The sequence below is a fragment of the Strigops habroptila genome, chromosome 4 (assembly GCF_004027225.2).
Source record: "Strigops habroptila isolate Jane chromosome 4, bStrHab1.2.pri, whole genome shotgun sequence".
NCBI lineage: Eukaryota > Metazoa > Chordata > Aves > Psittaciformes > Psittacidae > Strigops > Strigops habroptila.
The window spans coordinates 1868160-1887854 of record NC_046358.1 but is presented as its reverse complement, the minus strand read 5'-3'; the positions used below and the strand labels follow the sequence as shown (position 1 = coordinate 1887854).

Genomic DNA, 19695 nt, shown 5'->3' with positions numbered 1-19695 from the left:
CACCCTGCACACCCTGCCCACAGCCTGCACACCCTGCCCGCACCCTGCCTGCACCCTGCACACCCTGCCCACAGCCTGCACACCCTGCCTGCACCCTGCCTGCACCCTGCACACCCTGCCCACAGCCTGCACACCCTGCCCGCACCCTGCCTGCACCCTGCACGCCCTGCCCACAGCCCGCACACCCTGCCTGCACCCTGCCTACACTCTGCCTGCACCCTGTACACCCTGCAGACCCTGCCTGTACCATGCCTGCATCATAGAATCATAGAATAGTAAGGGTTGGAAAGGACCTTAAGATCATCTAGTTCCAACCCCCTGCCATAGGCAGGGACACCTCACACTAAACCATGTCACTCAAGGCTCTGTCCAACCTGGCCTTGAACACCGCCATGGATGGAGCATCCACAACTTCCTTGGGCAGCCCATTCCAGTGTCTCACCACCCTCACAGTAAAGAATTTCTTCCTTATATCTAACCTAAACTTCCCCTGTTTAAGTTTGAACCTATCACACCTTGTCTTACCACTACAGCCCCTAATGAAGAGTTCCTCTCCAGCATCCTTATAGGCCCCCTTCAGATACCGGAAGGCTGCTCTGAGGTCTCCTGCCTGTATACCCTGCCTGCACCCCCTGCCTGCACCCTCTACACCTTGTCTGCACCCTGCACACCCTGCCTGCACCCAGTCTGCACACCATGCCTGCACACCCTGCCTGCACCCATCTGTGTGTCCCCAGTACCAGGGGAGGGGTACAGCACCCAGCCCCCAGCACAGCCCCCCATGAACAACCCCCAAAACCAAAGGCTCTGCACAAAAGAGATGCTGAAAGGCAGGAGGATGCTTCTCTGGTGGCTTCCATGTCCCCTTAACTCTGCCCTTGCTGCCTGTGCCAGCCCTGTGAACTACAGCATTGTCCATCCAGCATCCGTCTGTCCAGCTCCCAGCCCCTCTGGGCTCACCAACCGGGAGAACAGAGCCCATTCCCACACCAGCATCACTCCAAACAGGTACCGCAGCTCCTGACAATAGGGGGGACACCAATCTTTGGGGCTCCAGGAGGCATTTGGGCTTTGTCCATGGCATCAGGACCAGCCTTTCCCCTTTGAAAAGGTTTTCTCCCCACCCACAAGGCTGGAAGAATCCATGGGGATGAGGAACACCAGTGCCTTTGCCATCACCACTGAGCTCTCTGAGGGTGCCGGGACCCACCAGGAGCATTGGAACCAGGGAACCAGAGCAGAGACAGAATGTAGGATGGAGCCCACAGCCAGATCAACCACCTACAGTCACTGCAAGCAGTGGAGGGTCTCACCAAGACCCTCACCCAGCCCGTTTGCCACTGCCAAAGCTCTGGTTTTCCCCTAAATCTGATAAACCACCTTATTCCCAAACTATCCCCTGGATTCGGGATGTGGAGCCGCAAGTGAGGTGCCGGCGCCGAGTCTCACGGCTGTGCCATGGGTTAAGGGAGCACCACGGAGGGATGGCCACATCCTAGGATGGGGACATGGGATTGCAGCTCCTGCCTTTGGGCCATCACCATGATGCTGCTCCAGGGACCCTCACTAGGGATACTGAGCGGCACTGAGCAAAGCCACCCTCGGCGCTGGAAATATACCAGGAACAGCACCCAAAGGTGCTTCTCTTGTAGCCAAAACACTGCCAAACCCCCACCGGGTGCACAGGCAGCTCCTCAACACGGTGACTCTCTCGGTGACCCCCATCCAAGCAGAGCCCGGGCACGCTGTCGGTGGCGGGGGGGGGGTCTCCGTGCCGGTGTGCGTGCTCACTCACTTGGACAGGCTGAGCTTCCCTGCGGCCAAGTGGCTCTGCACCGTGTGCCAGCGGCCTCGCGCCGCCTTCCCCGCGCCGGGCTCGCTGTGGGCAGAGATGCTGCTCCTCATGCCGTCCTCGCCGAGCCGCTGCTTGTCCCCAGGGCGGCCGTCGCGGTCCCCCGCCAACCCCGCCGCGGCCGACGCCGTCAGCTTGGCCCCTGATAACAGAGAGCCACTGGGCCGGGCCGGCGGCCAGACCCCCCCAAGACAGACAGGAAGGAAGCCAGACGGATGGACATAAGAAAGAAGGAGCCGTTTGAGAGGGATAAAGGGGTTACAAGGGAGAGAGCCGGAAAGGGGACAGACGGACAAGAGACGGACAGACAGACAGAGAGAGAAAGAGAGACATCAGCACTGCAAAAGAAAAAGGGGTCCTGGATGGGGGGTGCGCGGGCGCCTCGGCAGAACCATCCAACATAAAGGGGCAGGGTGAGGGGTCGGGGTGAGGGTCCCGCTCGCCGGCAGCCCAGCCCCGGGGGGGGACCCGTCCCCGCACCGAGGGGGTGCCCCCAACGCGCAACCCCATCCTGTGCCGCCGCGGAGAGGATGGGGGGACCCACCGGGAAGGAGGGGTTGCTCGTCTCCATGGGGCTGCCCATGGGTGGCGTGCGGGGAGCCCGGGAGGAGGAAGGAAGAGGAAGAGGAGGAAGGCGAGTGGGTGCTGCCCATATACTCACTACACGGAGCAAACCAGGTAAGGAGAGACTCACTTGAGGGAAAGGCGCGGGTCACCGTACGGGGCGTAAGGTGAAATGTTTAGTATAAACTCCTTGGGAGGGTAGGAGCTCCATTTCTGCTGCACTGTGTTGTCATTGTTATTCCAAAAGTCTCTGTCTAGATCACTACAGCGGCCGGAGACCAGGGCAGAAAGAAAAAGGGAAATACAAGAGAAAGAAGCTGAATTCCTGTGAGAGGAAAGGAAAAGCAGCCCTCAAGCCCCGGAGCGCCGGGATCCTGCGGAGAGACATGGGGCTGCCCACCCCTTGGCCACCAACACGCACACACACACAGGAGGACAGATGGATGGATGGATGGATGGATGGATCAGGAAAGAGCTGTGGAGAGACAGGAGCGGGTGGCTCCATTGGCTGGGGAGGAGAGAAGGATGGTGCGGGGTTAGAGAGGTGTTGGTGAGCACGGTGTTCCCGGCACGCATGTCCGTGTGTCCTTGGTACATGTGTCTTCATCATGCGTGTCTCTGTGTTCTCATCACGTATGTTCTCAGCACATGTGTGTTTGTGTGTCCTCGCCTCCTCAGCAGCCAGGTCCTGGAAGCTCACGCTTCTTGGTTAACCATGATGCTGCTGCATGTTGGAGACCCCTCCGGGTCCCTTCCTGCCGAGCCGGCCCATTGTCAGCACCAAGCCTGAACCTTCTGGCTCCAGCAAGTCACCCACAGCATCCCACAGCTGTGTGCTGGGGGCTATGGAGCCCAGCAGCTCCTCACTGATGCTGGGGTCTTGCCCAGCCCTCATACCCCTCATTGATGTCCACCCAGGTTGATGCTCCGGGTTGAGCCTGGGTGCATGGAACCCAATGGAGCTGGGGATGGAGAGTCCCATCCGCTGTGCCATCAGGAGGGGATGTGCCTCCTCCTTCAGTCCCAGCTGGCCAACCCCACTGTGTTCAGAAGCCAGTGGAGAGGTGACAAGGTAGGCCCAGATGCCTGCACCCCAATAACACCCTGGGCAGACCAGGCCAGCCAAGGGAGGAGGTTTGCTATAGCCTTACCCCAGCCACAGGCTATTTCCTCCTGGTTGTCCAGGCCTGGCTCTTCCCAAGAGCCCTGCGGGGTACCAAAGGGGTTTAGGGGGCAAAGCTGAAGCTGGGGTGCCCAGAAGAGCCCCCCTTGGCTGCCAACACCCCACTTCATACCCAGCACTGTGAGATGCCCCATTTCCCATCACCTTTCCCAACTGCATCCCTGTTGCCTGTGGTCTGCAGAGCTGTTCCAGGCATGCACACAGGCATGGCTCCATCAGTGGGACCCAGGGCATCCTTAGGTCACCATGGCTCCATCATGCCCATAGCTTGGTGGGTGAACCAAAAGGGGTTCCTGAGGGTGCTGGAGACACCCATCAGCTCTCCCAGTCCCCTTCTCCCATTGGGACTGGGGGATGTGGGGACACCTCTCTCCCACCCAGGGGGATAATCCCACCCTGCAGCAGCTGCAGGAGGAGCAGGGATTGGTGATGCTTTGGCAGCACCGTGGGCATCACCCATTGCTTGGTCCCCCCAGCATCCCTCACTCTGCCAAAGAGCTGGGCATGGACCATCCTCTCTGGGAGCAGAGGGACGGCCACCTCTGTCCCCAAAGAGGGACTTCCCTGCTTCCAATGGGGATGACACCGATCCGGCACGGGATGATGGGGGGCTGGCATGTGGCAGAGGGCTGCGGCTGTGCCAGACCCATGGGCAGAGGCTCCTCACAGCTCCTGCCCCTCTTCCCTCCTGCCCCTGGAACCTACTTGATGGTTTTCTTTTCACTGCGGCCTCGGCTGGAGTCCGGAGTTCCCACAGTCTCCAGGGAAGTCTTGTAACGCTTACCCTGCAGAGAGGAGAGGATTGGGGGGTCAGGGGTGGCAGAGAGACCCCCCTGCAGCAGAGATGGGAGCAGGCAGGGCTGCAGCTCCACCAGCTGGAGGGGTTGAATCATAGATGGTTTGTGTTGGAAAGGACCTTAAAGCTCCTCCAGCTCCAACCCCTGCCACGGGCAGGGACACCTTCCACTAGAGCAGGTTGCTCCAAGCCCCTGTGTCCAACCTGGCCTTGAACACTGCCAGGGATGGGGCAGCCACAGCTTCTCTGGGCACCCTGTGCCAGCGCCTCAGCACCCTCACAGGGAAGAGCTGCTGCCTCAGAGCTCATCTCAATCTCCCCTCTGGCAGGATAAAGCCATTCCCCCTTGTCCTGTCCCTGCACCCTGTGTCCAAAGCCCCTCTCCAGGTTTCCTGGAGCCCCTTTAGGCACTGGAGCTGCTCTAAGGTCTCCCCTTCAGGAGCCTTCTCTTCTCCAGGCTGCCCCAGCCCAGCTCTCTCAGCCTGGCTCCAGAGCAGAGCTGCTCCAGCCCTCGCAGCATCTCTGTGGCCTCCTCTGGCCTCGCTCCAACAGCTCCACGTCCCTCTTGTGTTGGAGCAAGTTTGACCTGGATTTCGCCCTTTCCCCTTACAGCTTTCCAGTTGTTGGGCTCCATCCCATTGAACCAGGCAGGAAAACTCCTAACAGTTTCTTCTCTTTGTCCATAGGAGCCGGCAAAGGCACCAGGGAGATGCTGGCCTGGTGGCCTGTTTTCAGCTGTAACACATTTATTCTCATTCCTAGTATCTGGTGCAGTGCTGTGTTTGGGATTTAGTCTGAGAATGATGCTGATAACACACATGCTTTAGTTGCTGCTCAGTAGCACTTACCCTGATCAGGGACCTTTCAGTCTCATGCTCTGCCAGTGAGGAGGAAGCAGAGACAGCACGCCTGACCCAAACTAGCCAAAGGAGTATTCCATACCATTCCATACGTCATGCCAGTATATAAACTGGGAGGAGTCACCCAGAAGGGACAGACCGCTGCTCAGGTCAGGCTGGGTATCGGCTGGTGGCTGGTGAGCAATTATATTGGGCATCACTTGTGTTTATTGTTTTAGTTTTAATGTTATTTCCCTTATAATTACAATTAGTAGTAGTATTCTATTATACTTTAGTTATTAAACTCTTCTTATCTCAACCCGTGGGGTTTACATCCTTTGATTCTCCTCTCCATCCCTCCCAGTGTGATGCTGAGTTACTGGTTGGGTCTGAACCATGGCCACCCTGTCTCCTGGTCACTGTCCCTAAGGGCACAGGAGAGCAGCAGCCACCTCCTGAGGTCCCTTTCACGGCCCCACCAGAGGAGGAGATGATAATTTTAGTTTAGGCTTAATGAACTTGAATTAATTGAGTTTCACCTTCTTCAGCGAAAGGGAAGAGATGCCACATGATAACGGAGCTGGAGCTTGCTCCTAATTGGGGCTTGTAATCAGGGCACTTTGCTGTGGTTTCTGATGCAGGTTCAGCACAAGCTCCCATCCAGGGAGGACAGGAGCACAGTTAATGCCAGTTAGTAAACAATTAGGAGTGGGAAGGCCGGGGTGGGATGGGAGCAGCTTCTGGAGCAAGAGGAGTTTGTGTCCTTGGATCTGTGAGCATCCCTCCTGCAGGAGCCAGCCCTGCATGGAGCAGGGAATGTATCTCCTTCTCCTTCTCCCCGGCCTCATCACCCAGCATGGAGCCTTCTCCTTGGCAGGGCTGTGCCAAAGGACTCCTGGCACCTTCAGCATGGGTGTCCTTGGACAGGTATAGGCTAATCCTGCTAGGATCTGCAGGGATACCCAACCTCCTTGGATGCCCATGGGCTAATTCTGCTGGGAGCTGCAGCGATATTGAACCTTCTTGGATGTCCATGAGCTAATCCTGCCTGGATCTTCAGGGATACCCAACTTTCTTGGATGTCCATGAGCTAATCCTGCCTGGATCTTCAGGGATACCCAACTTTCTTGGATGCCTATGGGCTAATCCTGCCTGGATCTGCAGGGATTTTGGACCTCCTTGGGTGCCCATGGACCATCCCAGAAGGAGACAGCCCTGTGTTGAGCACTGTCCCCAGCCGGGCACAGCCCAGGGCTCATGGGGACACAGCTGCTGGCCCATGCTCTCCCAGCACAAGCCAACTGGGGCCAGTCACTCAGCGGGTTTGGCCGTGGTTCCCAAGCAGCCATTCCAGCTCCATCGAGGGCCGGCCAGGATGTGCCTCTCCATTCCCAGTGTGAACATCTTCCCGGCCAATTTCTCCTTCTTTGTTCCTCTGCCAGCTTCATCATTCAGTACAAGTGGCCCTTCTCCTCCTGGTCCTTAACCTCCATCACTGGGTGGCACCAGCCAGGCTTGCAAACCCCTTCCCATCCACCTCCCACTGCTCCCACATCCACAGCCAAACCCCTTCTCCCATTCCCAAGGGATCTCTGCCTTCCTATTCCTTACGGCATTGCCAGGGTGGGCACCTTGACAGCTGCCCCCATCACAGCGCTTGACTCAGATTTGAATCTGATGGTGAAAGAAACGTGGCTGAGCAGCCAGATCCTGGTCCATGGAGAGGAGGAGGAAGGATGTGGAGCAGGAGGAAGCTCTGGCTCAAGCCAAAGCTCCACATGGGGCTCGAAGTGAAGTGCCTTGTAGGTGCTGGAGAGCTGGTGTATGGGGCACAGCAGTGGCAGAGCTGCCTTATGGCATCCAGCGCTGCCAGACACGGGCTGGCCACCTTCCCATGGGGCTCTTCCAGGCAGGAGCGTGCCCAGCAGGACAGGGGCCAGCTCATCACAAATATATCTATATCTCTATCTATGTATTTGGAAACTTCCCTTTATGCTGCACAAACAGTTTTGCCCAAACATTTAATTATCGCATCCCCTAAAGAGCAAAAGAGAAGCTGTAGCCAGCACCCGACACAAAGCACTCTCAGCATCTCGCCTCTATCTGCCGGCATTGCTGGGCATTGCCCCCATCCAGTGGGACACCCATGCCCAGCCATCACCCCAGGGCAAGGAGAAGGGGTGCCCCCACCCATCTGTCGTGGGGACACTCACCAGTTTGCGCTGGCACCACTGGCAGATCCCGCAGAGAACGATGGTGACACTAAGGCTGACGGTGATGATGGCTGAGACGAGGAGGACGTCGCGGGAGGGAGCCCCTGTGGGGAAGCAAAGCAGAGCCAGCACTTAGTGAGGGGATGAGGGGACAGGGATGGTCACCCAGGGGTGTCCCCAGTGTGGGCACCCAAGGGGGAGCTGGACAAGAGCAGGGAGGGGGAACACAGGGAATGTGGTCCATAGGTTCCAACCCCATCATGAAACACCAGCACCGTGGCCCGCTCCGTGAGCTCTCGGCTCCCAGTGGGGTGCATGCAGTGGGGCAGAGCTCCAGGAGCTCAGGCTGGAGCAGAGCAAAGGCTTTAATCCCTGCTGGCCCCCTGGGATCACCGGCATGCCCAGTAAAGGTCACAGCATCACACGTGCCTCCCGCAGCGCCCACCACAGCAGCGCAGCACCGCGGCTCTTGTTTGGTGTTGCTTCCCCTTCATAATCACCAAACCTTCCCGTTGTCCATCCCTTTACCCATTCCCTTTCCTCTTTCCATTCCTCTTTGCTTCTTCATGCCCATCCCTTCCCCATCCCCATCCTTTCACCTTCTCAATCCTCTTCCCCTTCCCTTTTTCCTTTCGCCTTTCCCTTTTCCCTTTCTCTTCTCCTTCCACTTCCTAATGGCCAATCCTTCCCCTTGCCCATTCCTTCTCATCTCCCTTTCCTCTTTCCCTTCCTCTTTGCCTTCCGAATGCCCATCTCTTCCGCTTTCTCTTTCCTCTTTCCATTTCTCTTTCTCTTTGCCTTCCTAATGTCCACCCCTTCCCCATCCCCATCCTTTTACCTTCTTCATCCTCTTCCCCTTTTCCTTCCTATTCCTCACCTCTTCCCCTTCCCCTTTCCCATTCCTTCCAGACAAGCCATCCCCACTTTCTCTGCAGGATCCATTCCCTTTCCATCAGTGCCCTGCAGCCACCCCACCAGAGGGATTCCCTGTTTGGATCAACCAAACCTTCCCAGATTCACCCCAAACCATGCACTGCAGGCGCTTGGCAGGGGCAGAAGCTGCTGCCTAATCCAGTCTGGCCATGGGGACAACCTTGAGGACCCCAAAAGTGGGGATGGACCCTTCTGCTGCTCCAGCATCACCCCCTGTGGGTGCCGGGGATGGTTATGGGGTCAGGCAGGTATATCCCACCCACCCTGCTCCTGTCCTGCACCCAACCACACTCCCTGCCAGCCCCCCACAGCCCCAATATTGGGTGTCCCATCATGATGCTGCCAGCAATCATGATGGTCCTGGCACCATAAGAGGATGAATATGGACCCAAGGTGGCTTAGGGGGGGTCCAGTGCACCCCCCAGCCCTTTTCCCATGCAGGACCCCCTGTATGGCATCCCCCATGCAGCTCAGCATCCCGGGATGGGGAAGCCCATAGCTGGAGTGGTGGGAAGCGGCGGGGCCAGAGCAGGGCACCCGGAGCTGTGCTGCACTATAAATATTAAACACTAATTGTTAATAATTAATTCATCCGCAGCCCTTGTTATTGTAATGAAATTTGCCAACGGCTCAGAGGCTGCCGTGAGTCAGAGCAGCCCCGATCGGGTCTCAGGCATCCCCTGGGCACATGGTGGGATCCTGGTTCTATTTCTCTGGGAGCAAAGGGGATGGTGGCAATAAAGGGGATGGGGCTTTATAACAGCACCTTAAGCAGCCACATGCTGAGCCCCTGCCAGGGTGGGATGAAGGGGTTTGGGGAGACAGGGTTGGGGGGTCCTGGCTCCTGGACCACTTCAGCACTCCATCACTGGTACACGTGCTCTCTTCATCCAAACCCAACACGGGGCCCCTCCATCGTTCCTCGGTCACGAGGAGCCTGTGTATAAAGCTCACTTAGCAACTGTTGCCTAGGAGGGAATTTGGGACCAGCCCTTAATTTCAAACATTTATAAAGCCCAGCTACATCAGCTGCTGGGAGGGGGGGGGGTAAAACAGCCACTGGGGCAGAGCACCCCCGGGATACCTGGCTCTTGGTGGTGAGGGACCCCAACCAGCTCAAGTGTGGCACATGGGTTAAATGGGCAGGCTGGTGTGGATAAGAATTGGGGTGAGCCCTCCTCTGACCCCCCCCGATGTGTCCTCTCCACAGCCCTGATGCCTGCTTGGGGACACTGTGACATGTGGAGAGCAGGGTGACCTGCCTGGCTGCTGTGCAAGAGGTGAGAGTGATTCCCGTCGGAGCTTCAAGAGATGCAGGGTCAAGTTCATCCTCAATTTAACCAGGCAAGAGGAAAATCATAAAATCATAGAATCATGGAATGGTTTGTGTTGGAAGGGAGCTTAAAGCTCATCCAGTTCCAACCCCCTGCCACGGGCAGGGACACCTTCCACTAGAGCAGGTTGCTCCAAGCCCCTGTGTCCAACCTGGCCTTGAACACTGCCAGGGATGGGGCAGCCACAGCTTCTCTGGGCACCCTGTGCCAGCGCCTCAGCACCCTCACAGGGAAGAGCTTCTTGCTTATATCCAAGGGGAAAGGACAGAGGTGCTGGCATGGCACAAAGGAGGGATTACCCTGCTTAGGAAGGAGAAATCCAGTGCTGCCTGGACACTGTCACCAAAGAGCTTGGAGAGGGATGTTGATGCTGGTTCCTACACGCCCCTGGCCAAGCTGATCTGTCACCACATCCCCAAGCCTGTCATTACCCAGTGAACCTGATGGTAGGGACCTGCCTGATGGGCTCCATACCATGCTGCTGGGGGCTTTTAGCCCCCAGTGACCTCCAGGCTCATCCACACTGGTCCCAGGGTGCCAGCCCTCCCCATTGGGGACACACGTCCCTCAGCCTGCACTGGCCCTGTCCTCAGGGCTGGGGGAGAGATGCTGGACCCCAGACTCTGCTGCACTCAGCACCGTTGAAATGACTCATTTTCCAGGCAATTAGCACTAGTTAATTAGAGAAGCTGAGTGGAGCGGAGCTCCTGGCTTGGCCTCAGCCTTGGGTGCTGGCCTGGTGTGCTGCGTGGGGTCCCCATGCCGGCAGCAGCAGCTCCGTGCTTGGGATGCTTGGCATAGGGATGCCATGGGGCGGGTGGCTGTAGGACCTCAGCTCCATGCATTGGGGGGTCCACAACCCTGTTTTGGGGTCCCTGCAGCCACATACCCCCCCCAAATCACACCCACCCTTCACTGGTCCTGCCCCATCCTAAAACAGGAGCTGCTCCACGAGCTGGAGACCCCACATGCACCCTTGGAGGACATAAAGGTCTCTCCAGGCTGGCTGTGGAGGCTGGGGAAGGAGCCAGCAGAGCTCTGCAGCTCTTTCATCAGTATTCAATGCCACTTGACGGGCTATAATTCCACTTTTGCAGCTGGTTATTGATGAGGGGATTACCTGCCTCGTTAGATCCACAGCTCTTCAGCGTGGGATTTGTGTAGTGGTGCCACATGAGCCGGGAACGGGGTCCCTGTGCTGGGAAAAAGTGTTCCTGCACGGAGGGAGAGGGTGTCCATGGTCTATGTGCACCTCATCATAGAGGACCCATGCCCCTGGCCAAGCAGGACACCCCCCAGCACCCATAGGAGTGGGCTGGGAGATGAGGCTGGTGGTGGCATTGATGGCATGTGCTTATCCCCACTAAGCCGCTGTTCCTGCAGGCATGGAATTAGCTGCCTCCAGAGCACGACCGAGCTCTGGCCTTTGTGGCTGAGGAGGAAACACTTCAAAACCTGACCTCAGCACAAGAGAGAGGCACAGAAATCCGAGAGGGATTTGCATATCCTTGTGGTTTTGGACATCTCATGGCTTTGTGCGTCTCGGTGGCTTTGCGTATCTCAGCAGTTTTGAGCATCTCGGTAGCCCCGTGTACACGGAGCTCTCCGGGATGGACATCCCTCAAGTCCAGCACAATGAGACCTTCATGCTCAATTCCCCCTGATTTCCTTCCCTATGGAATGGACACCATCTCCCTGTGTTCATCCCTGCCCTCAGGCTCAACCAACAGCTCGCCCATCACCCCCAGCTCCATACCATGGACGAACACCAGAGCCCATGGTCCTGGAGCAGCACTTCCCACCCCGGCATGTGGTAGCACTGGGAAAACAAAGGACTTGTGAGGGGCACACAGGTGAGGGGTTCAGCTCCTGGCTGCTCATCCAGATGAAAGGCTCCTGCATGGGATAGAGAGGCTGGAAATCTCTTCCATGGAGTGGCAAATGGACAAGGGCTTTGGATGAGTGGTGGGCACAAGGTAACAGCATCTACCGGCAGCAGCATGGGACTGACCTCTCCATAGTGAGGATGGTGCTGGCCAAGCTTTCAGGGCCATGTTTTTGGGTGCAGAGCCCAAAATACCCAACTGGTGTTGAGCATGGCATCTCCCCTGTTGCTGCTCAGTATTCCCCTCTCCCCGAGCATCCTCCCATCCTCTTCCCACCTCCATCAAAACCCATCAATACAAAGTACCCTGGGGGAGAAATCAAAGCGGATGGACCCCCCTCCAGCCCCAAGCACTCTTTGCAAGCGCTGATCAAAGCTTATCCCCACAGCCAGCACGTCAGAGCTCCACGCAGAGACACTGCACCGTGTGCCAGCCCGCCTGCCACCGCCACCACCACCGAGCGTGCCAGCCCGCGCCGGCAGCGGAAATACATGTGTGCATGGAGAGGGAATGGGAGAAGGTGCCAAGGGAGCGGAGCAATCCCACCACATCATGCTGCGAGCCGTGGAGCTGGGGTGGGATGTGACGTGGAGCCCAAGTTGGGATGATGGTGCTAAGGAAGGGATGGGGAAATGCTGTGGAGTGAAGGATGGAGCAGGCATGGAGCAAATCCCATATGGAGACAGGCTGAGAACATTGGGGCTGTTCAGCCTGGAGAAGAGAAGCTGCGTGGAGACCTCAGAGCAGCTTCCAGTGTCTGAAGGGGGCTACAAGGATGCTGGAGAGGGACCTTCATCAGGGACTGGAGCGATGGGACAAGGGGTGATGGGTTCAAACTGAAACAGGGGACATTCAGGTTAAATATAAGGAAGTTCTTCCCTGTGAGGGTGCTGAGGCGCTGGCACAGGGTGCCCAGAGAAGCTGTGGCTGCCCCATCCCTGGCAGTGTTCAAGGCCAGGTTGGACACAGGGGCTTGGAGCAACCTGCTCTAGTGGAAGGTGTCCCTGGCCGTGGCAGGGGGTTGGACCTGGATGAGCTTTAAGGTCCCTTCCAACCCAAACCATTCCATGATTCTATGGGAAAGGGGCTGATGCTGCCCTGCGTGGCATCAACACATCTCCAAGTGCTGTGTGGTGGATGGCCGCGGGGCGGGGAGTGAGGCGACCACGTTGCCACTCCGGGGCTTCCCAGATGCTGTTTGCCTGGCGCCAGGCCATTAATTCCTCCTCTTCTCCTCCTCCCACTCATTTGCTAGATATTTCCCAAACCTCTTATTTTTAGGTTGCAGCTGAAAAGCTGTGAATTTGCAGCTTTCGCTCCGGTGCAGGAGCCCGGGCGCAATGCGGGTGGGAGCCGGGCAGGACCACGGTGGGGCTGGAGAAACCCATGTCCTCAGTGCAGGCAGAGGGACAAGGACCAGGCATGGAGGGGCTGCCAGGATGCAAAACCCCTGAGGGGGGATGTGGCCTCACCATCATCCATGGAAACACCATGATGGGCATTTTGGAGCTGCTTTGAAAGTTGCCACGAGGCAGAGTCGGTGGCATGATGGATGAGGGATGAGATGGTTGTGGCAGTGCCAGGGGCTGTGTGGCCACAAGATGCTCAATGAGGGATGTTGGTTGTCCCAACTCAGGGTCCTGGCCAGTGTCCCACCATTGGATGAGCCTCAGGGGAGAGGACCAGTGCAGTGCTGCAGCTCAGCACCCCAGGGTAAAGAGGGAACAGGCGTCTGTTCTCCATCTGTGCATCTGTCTGTCTATCTGTGCGTCCTCCTCTCCAACACATCCATCAATCTCTTCATCCATCCATCCCTCGTACACATCTGCTTCTCCATCCAGCCATCTGTCCATCCCCCGGAGCTGTCAATCTGTCTGTCTCTGCCTCCTCCATGCGATGCTGCCTGCCCTGGGGGGCTTTGCCTCCGGACCCCCAGCATGGTGCTACCTCTTCTCCCAGGGACACCAAGGATGGAGTGGCTGGTGCCACCCTGTGTGGGCACCCCCAGCACCTCTCCCCCAGCACCTCACTGTGCCTGGTGCTGTGGTGATGCCAAGACACCAGGACCCAGCAGAAGCACCGTGGTAGGGACAGGATGGCAGTGCCCATGGGCACCATGTGGGCTGTCAAGGAGGACACCCTCCCAAACACCACATAGCTCCTGCCCAACCTGTTGCTATGCATGGACGTGGCCCTGATGCCACGGTGAAGGGCAGAATGAGAAACCAGGTTAGGTATAAGGTAGAAGTTCTTCCCTGTGAGGGTGCTGAGGTGCTGGCACAGGGTGCCCAGAGAAGCTGTGGCTGCCCCATCCCTGGCAGTGTTCAAGGCCACGTTGGACACAGGGGCTTGGAGCAACCTGCTCTAGTGGAAGGTGTCCCTGCCCGTGGCAGGGGATTGGAACTGGAGGAGCTTTACGCTCCCTTCCAACACAAACCATTCCATGAGTCTATGATGGATGATGGGATGAGTGTTTTGCCATTAAAGGCAGCAGGTCCCTCATGCAGTCAGGTTTCATTTCATGCTGCCTTCATAGAGCAAGCCCCCCACTTATGATTTGGATACAATGCAAGGTTGTGCATCAGCCTCCCCAAGGCCAGTGGGCACCAGTGCTGCAGGGTTCACCCTCCTCCTGCAGGACATACCCACTGGGGTGGCCTCAGCCCATGATTCCCTATGGATAAGCGAGCCAGAGTGCCCAGCATCCAATGTGTGCTCTCATCACCAGCCCAGTCGCAGGGAGAGGGTGCTGAGGGCATCTCCATCACCAAGCCCCAGCATTACCCATCACCATCCCTCTTCCCTACGCGCTCCTGGCATTCCGGCAGCTCCCGGCACACAGCCCCATGGCAGAGCAGACCCCACAGCAGCCACAAGCAGGAGCTGGCAGTGGAGGGAGGATTTGGCAAGCGAAGGCAGCTCCTTCCCCCGGTGCAGAGCTATTTTTGGCCGAGGATTTCCGGAGAGACGTGTGGTTGCTTTCTCCGCTCAGTGGTCCCCACCGCATCTCTCCTTCCTCAATCCCCCCAGGACTTCCTGCCCCCATGTCCAAATCCTATTGGATTGGCATCCATCACCTTCCCCGTTTCAAACCCATCAGCCTCATGATGCTCTGCATCCCCTTGGCTCCTGCTCAGCCTTGCTCCAGGTCATCTCTGCCCTAAGACATGAGTCCTACACCCTCAGTCTCACCTCATGCAGGCAGAGAACCGTCTCCGTCGGCAGCAGCAGGCTCGGAGGAGCAGGCTGGGCTCTCACAGCGAGCAGCACTGCCAGCTCGCGCGCCGCCGCGCCGCCACCACCACTTAGCCTCTCGCCCCAGGGTCCTCCATCATTCCCGGGCACTTCGGGTGACAGCGGGAGAGAGGGAAGCACAAAGCCAGAGGCTCCGAGGGGATGGGAATGAGCAGGCTCCGCACGGCCGTACCCAGCCCCATTGGCCCCTCTTTGCTTCCCCCGCGGTAAGTGTCCCCACTTGATGCTGAGCTTTGCGGCCAAGAAGGTCACCACTGGGGGGAGAAGAGCCCCATAGAGAGCTCAGGATCGGCCGTAGCACCCAAAATAGGGGGGTGGTGGTGATAAGGGGGAAAGGGGAGGGTGGGAGGGAGCAGAGCACATGGGAAGATGGAGAAACGCAGCTTGGAGGGGAGGAGAGAGGAGGCAGAGGAGGGGAATAAAGGGCCGAGGGAGGCTCCAGATGGACACAGAGGTGTGGGCAGGTGCCTGGGGGATGTGGGGCTGGTGGAAACCCTCCTGCAGACCCTGCTCCTGGGGCTGCATCCTCCTGTGACACACAGTGGGACCCTGGGGCAGAGGGGATGGACACACATGGGGGTGTGGGGACAGTCACCCATCACCCCCCCCAATGCCACCAGCATCCCACAGACTGTGTGCACCTCATTATAGGGTGCCCAAAGCCCCCCGAAAGGGCTGTGCCCCCCTCGGGAGGGCAGGGAGAAGGCTCCTGTCCCTCTGCCACCACCCTGCCTCCATCCCCATCACCAGCACCGGCCGCTTCCCTTTCAAACCTCATTAACTCCCCCCAAGGTGACCCCTCTCCCTCCTGCAGCATCAGAGGACAGGAGGGGATGGGGTGCTCACCGGGCACCCCAAGGCGGGCACACAGCACCCCTGTACCACCACCACACTCATACCTACTGCAGGATGTGCTGCTCCACACCAGCCTGACCCACTGCTCCCTGAGCCCACCCCAGCCCCTCACACCCCCCCTGAGCCCCACAAGTTGTAACGCAGGGAGCCCGGCCCCTGCTCGGTGCTTTGGGTGCTGCTTTGCCTTCGTGCACACACAGTTGCTGCCGGCTGCTCTCCGAAACCTTTCCCTTGCTGAATGCATCTATAATAGATATTGTAGCTGAGCCCCCAGGGGCTGGGGGGGGGTGGCAGTGATATTATCTGCATCTGTCTTCATTCCCTGCTCCCCCGCCCTTCCCTGCCAGCCCGAAAAGCCGCGAGATGTGGCGGTGGGAAGCCGCCTCCAGCTCCAATCCTGCTCCTTGGTGTGATGATGGTGGGGGGGGGGGGCCATCAAGCAGACCCCCTGCCTGGTTGTGGACCCCCATCCTTATCCCTGCAGTCCCCAAGTCATACATGGGGCTATGGGACACGCGTTGTGCATAAGCCACCCCATGCGTGACACACGTCTGCTTGTGGGTCACCCCCCCAATAAATGGGTTGGGAGGGGACACCAGGCAGGACTCCTAGGAGGGAGAAGGGGAAGGACACCCGAGAGGGGGGGTCAGCATCTACATGGACACCCCACTGCCATTGAGGATAGGACAGAGCTGCCACGGGGGGACGGGGGCACTGGGGTACAAAGGGACATGGTGAGGCTGTGGGGATGCTCTGGGATGCAGGCAGGAGCATCCCTCAGGCTTGAGGTGCTGCAGAGAGGCTGGAAGGGAGGAGAACCCCAAGCCCATGCAGGATGCGGGTGCCAAGGGTGGGAACCGGAGCCAGCAGCGCTGTGTCTGCACCGTTTGGGACGTGTGGCTGCAGCAGGTGCCTGGCTCCCAGCCCTCGGCTCTTTGTCTGCCTCCGTTGCTGCCGCGCTTCCCCCCATGCTCCCAACGTCTCCCTGCACATCCCGGCCCCCTGCCTCGCTCCTCAGGGCATTCCAGCTCATTTCAAACCCAGCTCTCAGCTCCTGTCCCAGCCCTGGGGACGTGCTCCCATGGCAGAGCCTTCTCCATCGCTCACCCCGAGACAGCGCGGGGGGAAAACAGGCAGCAGCCTGGTTATTGATTCACTACCGCCAGCAGCATGGCTCTGCTCCGGCAGGAATGGAGCCTGGGACATGGGGATGTGGGGCAGAGGGAAGCCAGGGCCCTCCAGAACCTCTCTTGATGCGCTGAGAAGATGCAACAACCTCCATGGAGAGGGACATGGATGGAGGGGGGGTGTCCTGCATTGAAGAAGGGAGGAGGGTGATGCCCGGTGTCCCCGGAGCTGGCGTGGGGGACATTGTCCCTGTGGCACAGAGGGCACCTTTGTCTTCAAACCCAATCTCTGCTCTGCACTCGGCCCATGATGGGATGATGGCCCCATCAGCAGCACAGCCCCCAGCTGGAGGGAGCTCCTTTAGGAAGCACGGCGGCTCCATCCCAATTCCCAACACCTCTCACCAGGCTCGCTTAAGGAATCTCCCACACCAGAACCGGACCTGCCACCCCCAGCATCACCTCCGAGTTCCACCAAACCCCCTGCACCCCCTTCACAAAGCCCAGTGCAGATGGCATCAGTGTCCCAAATTTCCTCATATGGCATCTTCTCCCCCCATGCAGCAGCCAGTGCTCGGGGCCACAGTGGCACAGAGAAGGGGACGAGGCCAGTGCCACCTCTGGATGAAGGAGCTGGGCTGGGGGCACAGGCATTGCTTCACCCAAGGCTGCACTGTGGCTCTTGCCACAGTGGGGGGGTGAGCCCCCAGCACCCCCCAGCTCCATCACTGGGAGCCAAACCCGGCACCCACACAGCACTGTGGCCGAGCAGCGGCACGGGAGGAAAAGCAGGAGCAAGGAGGGAAACAGGGAATGAAGCAGATGGTGTCCCAGCACCAGCCGGGCCCCACCACAGCACCCCACGGCTGCAGGCACCATGGCACAGCCGCGGCCGGTGACGTGGGAAAACTCCCACGTGATGGGAGACCCGGCACCCAGGAATGGGGGGGATCGGGAATGGGGAACAGGGGGTCTGCACCCCGAAAAGCCCCAGCAGCTCAGGCTCTGCCTTTTAACCTTAGAGCCAGCAGCAGCACAAGCAGCCGTTGTTGGCCACCGAACACCAAGGGGACATCGGGCAGGGACAAGGGGGCAGATAAGTTTGGAGGGGGAATAACACCAGTGCAAACCTCAGCACTGGGAGGAAAGGGCAGCTCTGCCACGCTGCTGCTGGTGGGGGCAAGCTGGTGTCCCCACTGTGCCACCAACCCTCCTGGTGACCTTGGGCCAAGCTGTGCCCGGCTCACCGGGCATCCCTGCGGGGTCACAGGGATGGAGTATCCCAGGACCGAGCTGCGACGGGAAGGGATGCTCAGCCTGTGGGCAGAAGGAAACTTCCCCTCGAAGGCAGCTTGTGTGGAGCTGCCAGGTCCGGGGCAGCGCTGACACTGTTACCAGCCACGGGTGACAACGTGTGGCTGTCCCCAACGCTGCCCAAACGTGTTGTCTCCCGCAGGCCTGGCTCTGCCGAGCACCTGCAGCTTGCTCCAGCAGCTCTCCCCGCATCCGTGCTTGCCCGCGTCCGCGCCGGCACGTCCCCACGCCACCGCAGGACACCGTGTCCTTCTGCTCCTCGGGCCCCGGGACACCGCAGGTGAGGGCTGCCAGGCCCCGGTGAGCCGCACCGCACCGGTAGCAGCACCCCTTCCCCTCTGCACCGGCTGCCGCCAGCTCCGGCACCCCCAAAACCTTCCCGGTAGCGTCCCAGATTCCCCGGTACGAGGCCGACTGATGCCTTCGGAGCATGAGCTCAGCAAAACCGCACTGGCCAAAGCCCCTTCCCCAGTTGCCCACCCCGGCAAGCAGAGGAGATGCAGCGGGATGGGGCTGGGGGACCCCCACAACGATGGAGGGGGTGAATGAGGAGGAGTGGGGTGACCACTGGATGCTTGTCCGGGTGCTGGGGGCTCACCCCGGGGGCTCACCCGGGGCTTGCCCCAGGGCCGGGGGCTCCCCTGTAAAGGGGGCAGCTGGTCCAGGGGAGGGGGTGACCCCGGTGGGGGGGTGTCACCGGGGTGTGTGTGGGGGGTGGCCGGTGCCACCGGCTCTCCATCGGCTCTGCAGGGCGGTGATTCATTCGACAGCGACTTTGTCCCTAAACTACCGTAACTCCCGACCGGTCACTCCGGTAGAGCCGCAGCCCGGAAGGCGAGGGGGCAGCCGGGCAGCGAGGACCGGTCCCAGCGGCGGGGCCGGCCAAAAGGGGCAGCGGGAGGCGAGCCCCGGTGTGTGTATGTGTGTCCCCATCCCCTTTTCCCGTTCCGCGGTGCTCGGCGCTGCGCACGACGGGCTCACCTGAGGGTGCAGCCTCCGGGTGCAGGTACATGGCGGCGGGCGGCGGGGCGCGGCGGGGCGGCGGGGCGGCGGCTGCCCGGTTCGGCGGGGCCGCGGCTCATCAGACGGCGGCGGCGGGCGGCGGCAGCGGGGCGGGCGCGGGGGCCGCGGGAGGCGGCGGCGGGGCGGCGGGGACCCGCATGCGGCGGGGGGGGCCCGGTAGCCCCGCGAAGCCCGTGCTGCCCGCCCGCTGCCTGCCTGCCTGCCTGCGGGCTGTGCGTGTGTGTGCGGGTGTGTGTGTGTGTGTGTGCGCCCCGATCGCGCATCCACTTGCTGCTCGCTGCTGGCGGGAGAGGAAACTGCAGCCGCCGGGGAGGGATGGAGGGATGGAGGGAGGGAGGGAGGGAGGGATGGATGGGGGAATGAGGGGATGGAGGGAGGGAGGGGTGGAGGGAGGGAGGGATAGGGAGAGATGGAGGGATGGATGGAAGAGGAATGGAGGGATGGAGAGATGGAGAGTGGAGGAAAGGAGAGAGAGATGGATGGATGGATGGATGGAGGGGGGTGTGTAGGGATGGACGGAT

General features: G+C 59.6%; 1 protein-coding gene across 4 annotated transcripts in view; it reads right to left on the bottom strand.

Annotated features, from left to right (window-relative positions):
* Positions 1 to 19434, bottom strand: part of SYT7 (synaptotagmin 7) — a 32072-nt gene extending 12638 nt beyond the window's left edge. For 2 of the 4 annotated variants that reach the window (XM_030483627.1, XM_030483628.1), the window contains exons 1-5: positions 19133 to 19387; positions 7448 to 7551; positions 4305 to 4384; positions 2547 to 2678; positions 1796 to 2011 (exon numbers count right to left, since the gene is read on the bottom strand). In XM_030483627.1, coding sequence (XP_030339487.1) covers positions 1796 to 2011; positions 2547 to 2678; positions 4305 to 4384; positions 7448 to 7551; positions 19133 to 19163 — 563 coding nt within the window. In that variant the 5' untranslated portion in view covers positions 19164 to 19387. Of the gene's footprint in view, positions 1 to 1795; positions 2012 to 2546; positions 2679 to 4304; positions 4385 to 7447; positions 7552 to 19132 lie in introns of all 4 variants that reach the window. The other 2 variants (XM_030483625.1, XM_030483629.1) reach the window with 2 other exon arrangements.
* Positions 19435 to 19695: the final 261 nt, after the last annotated feature.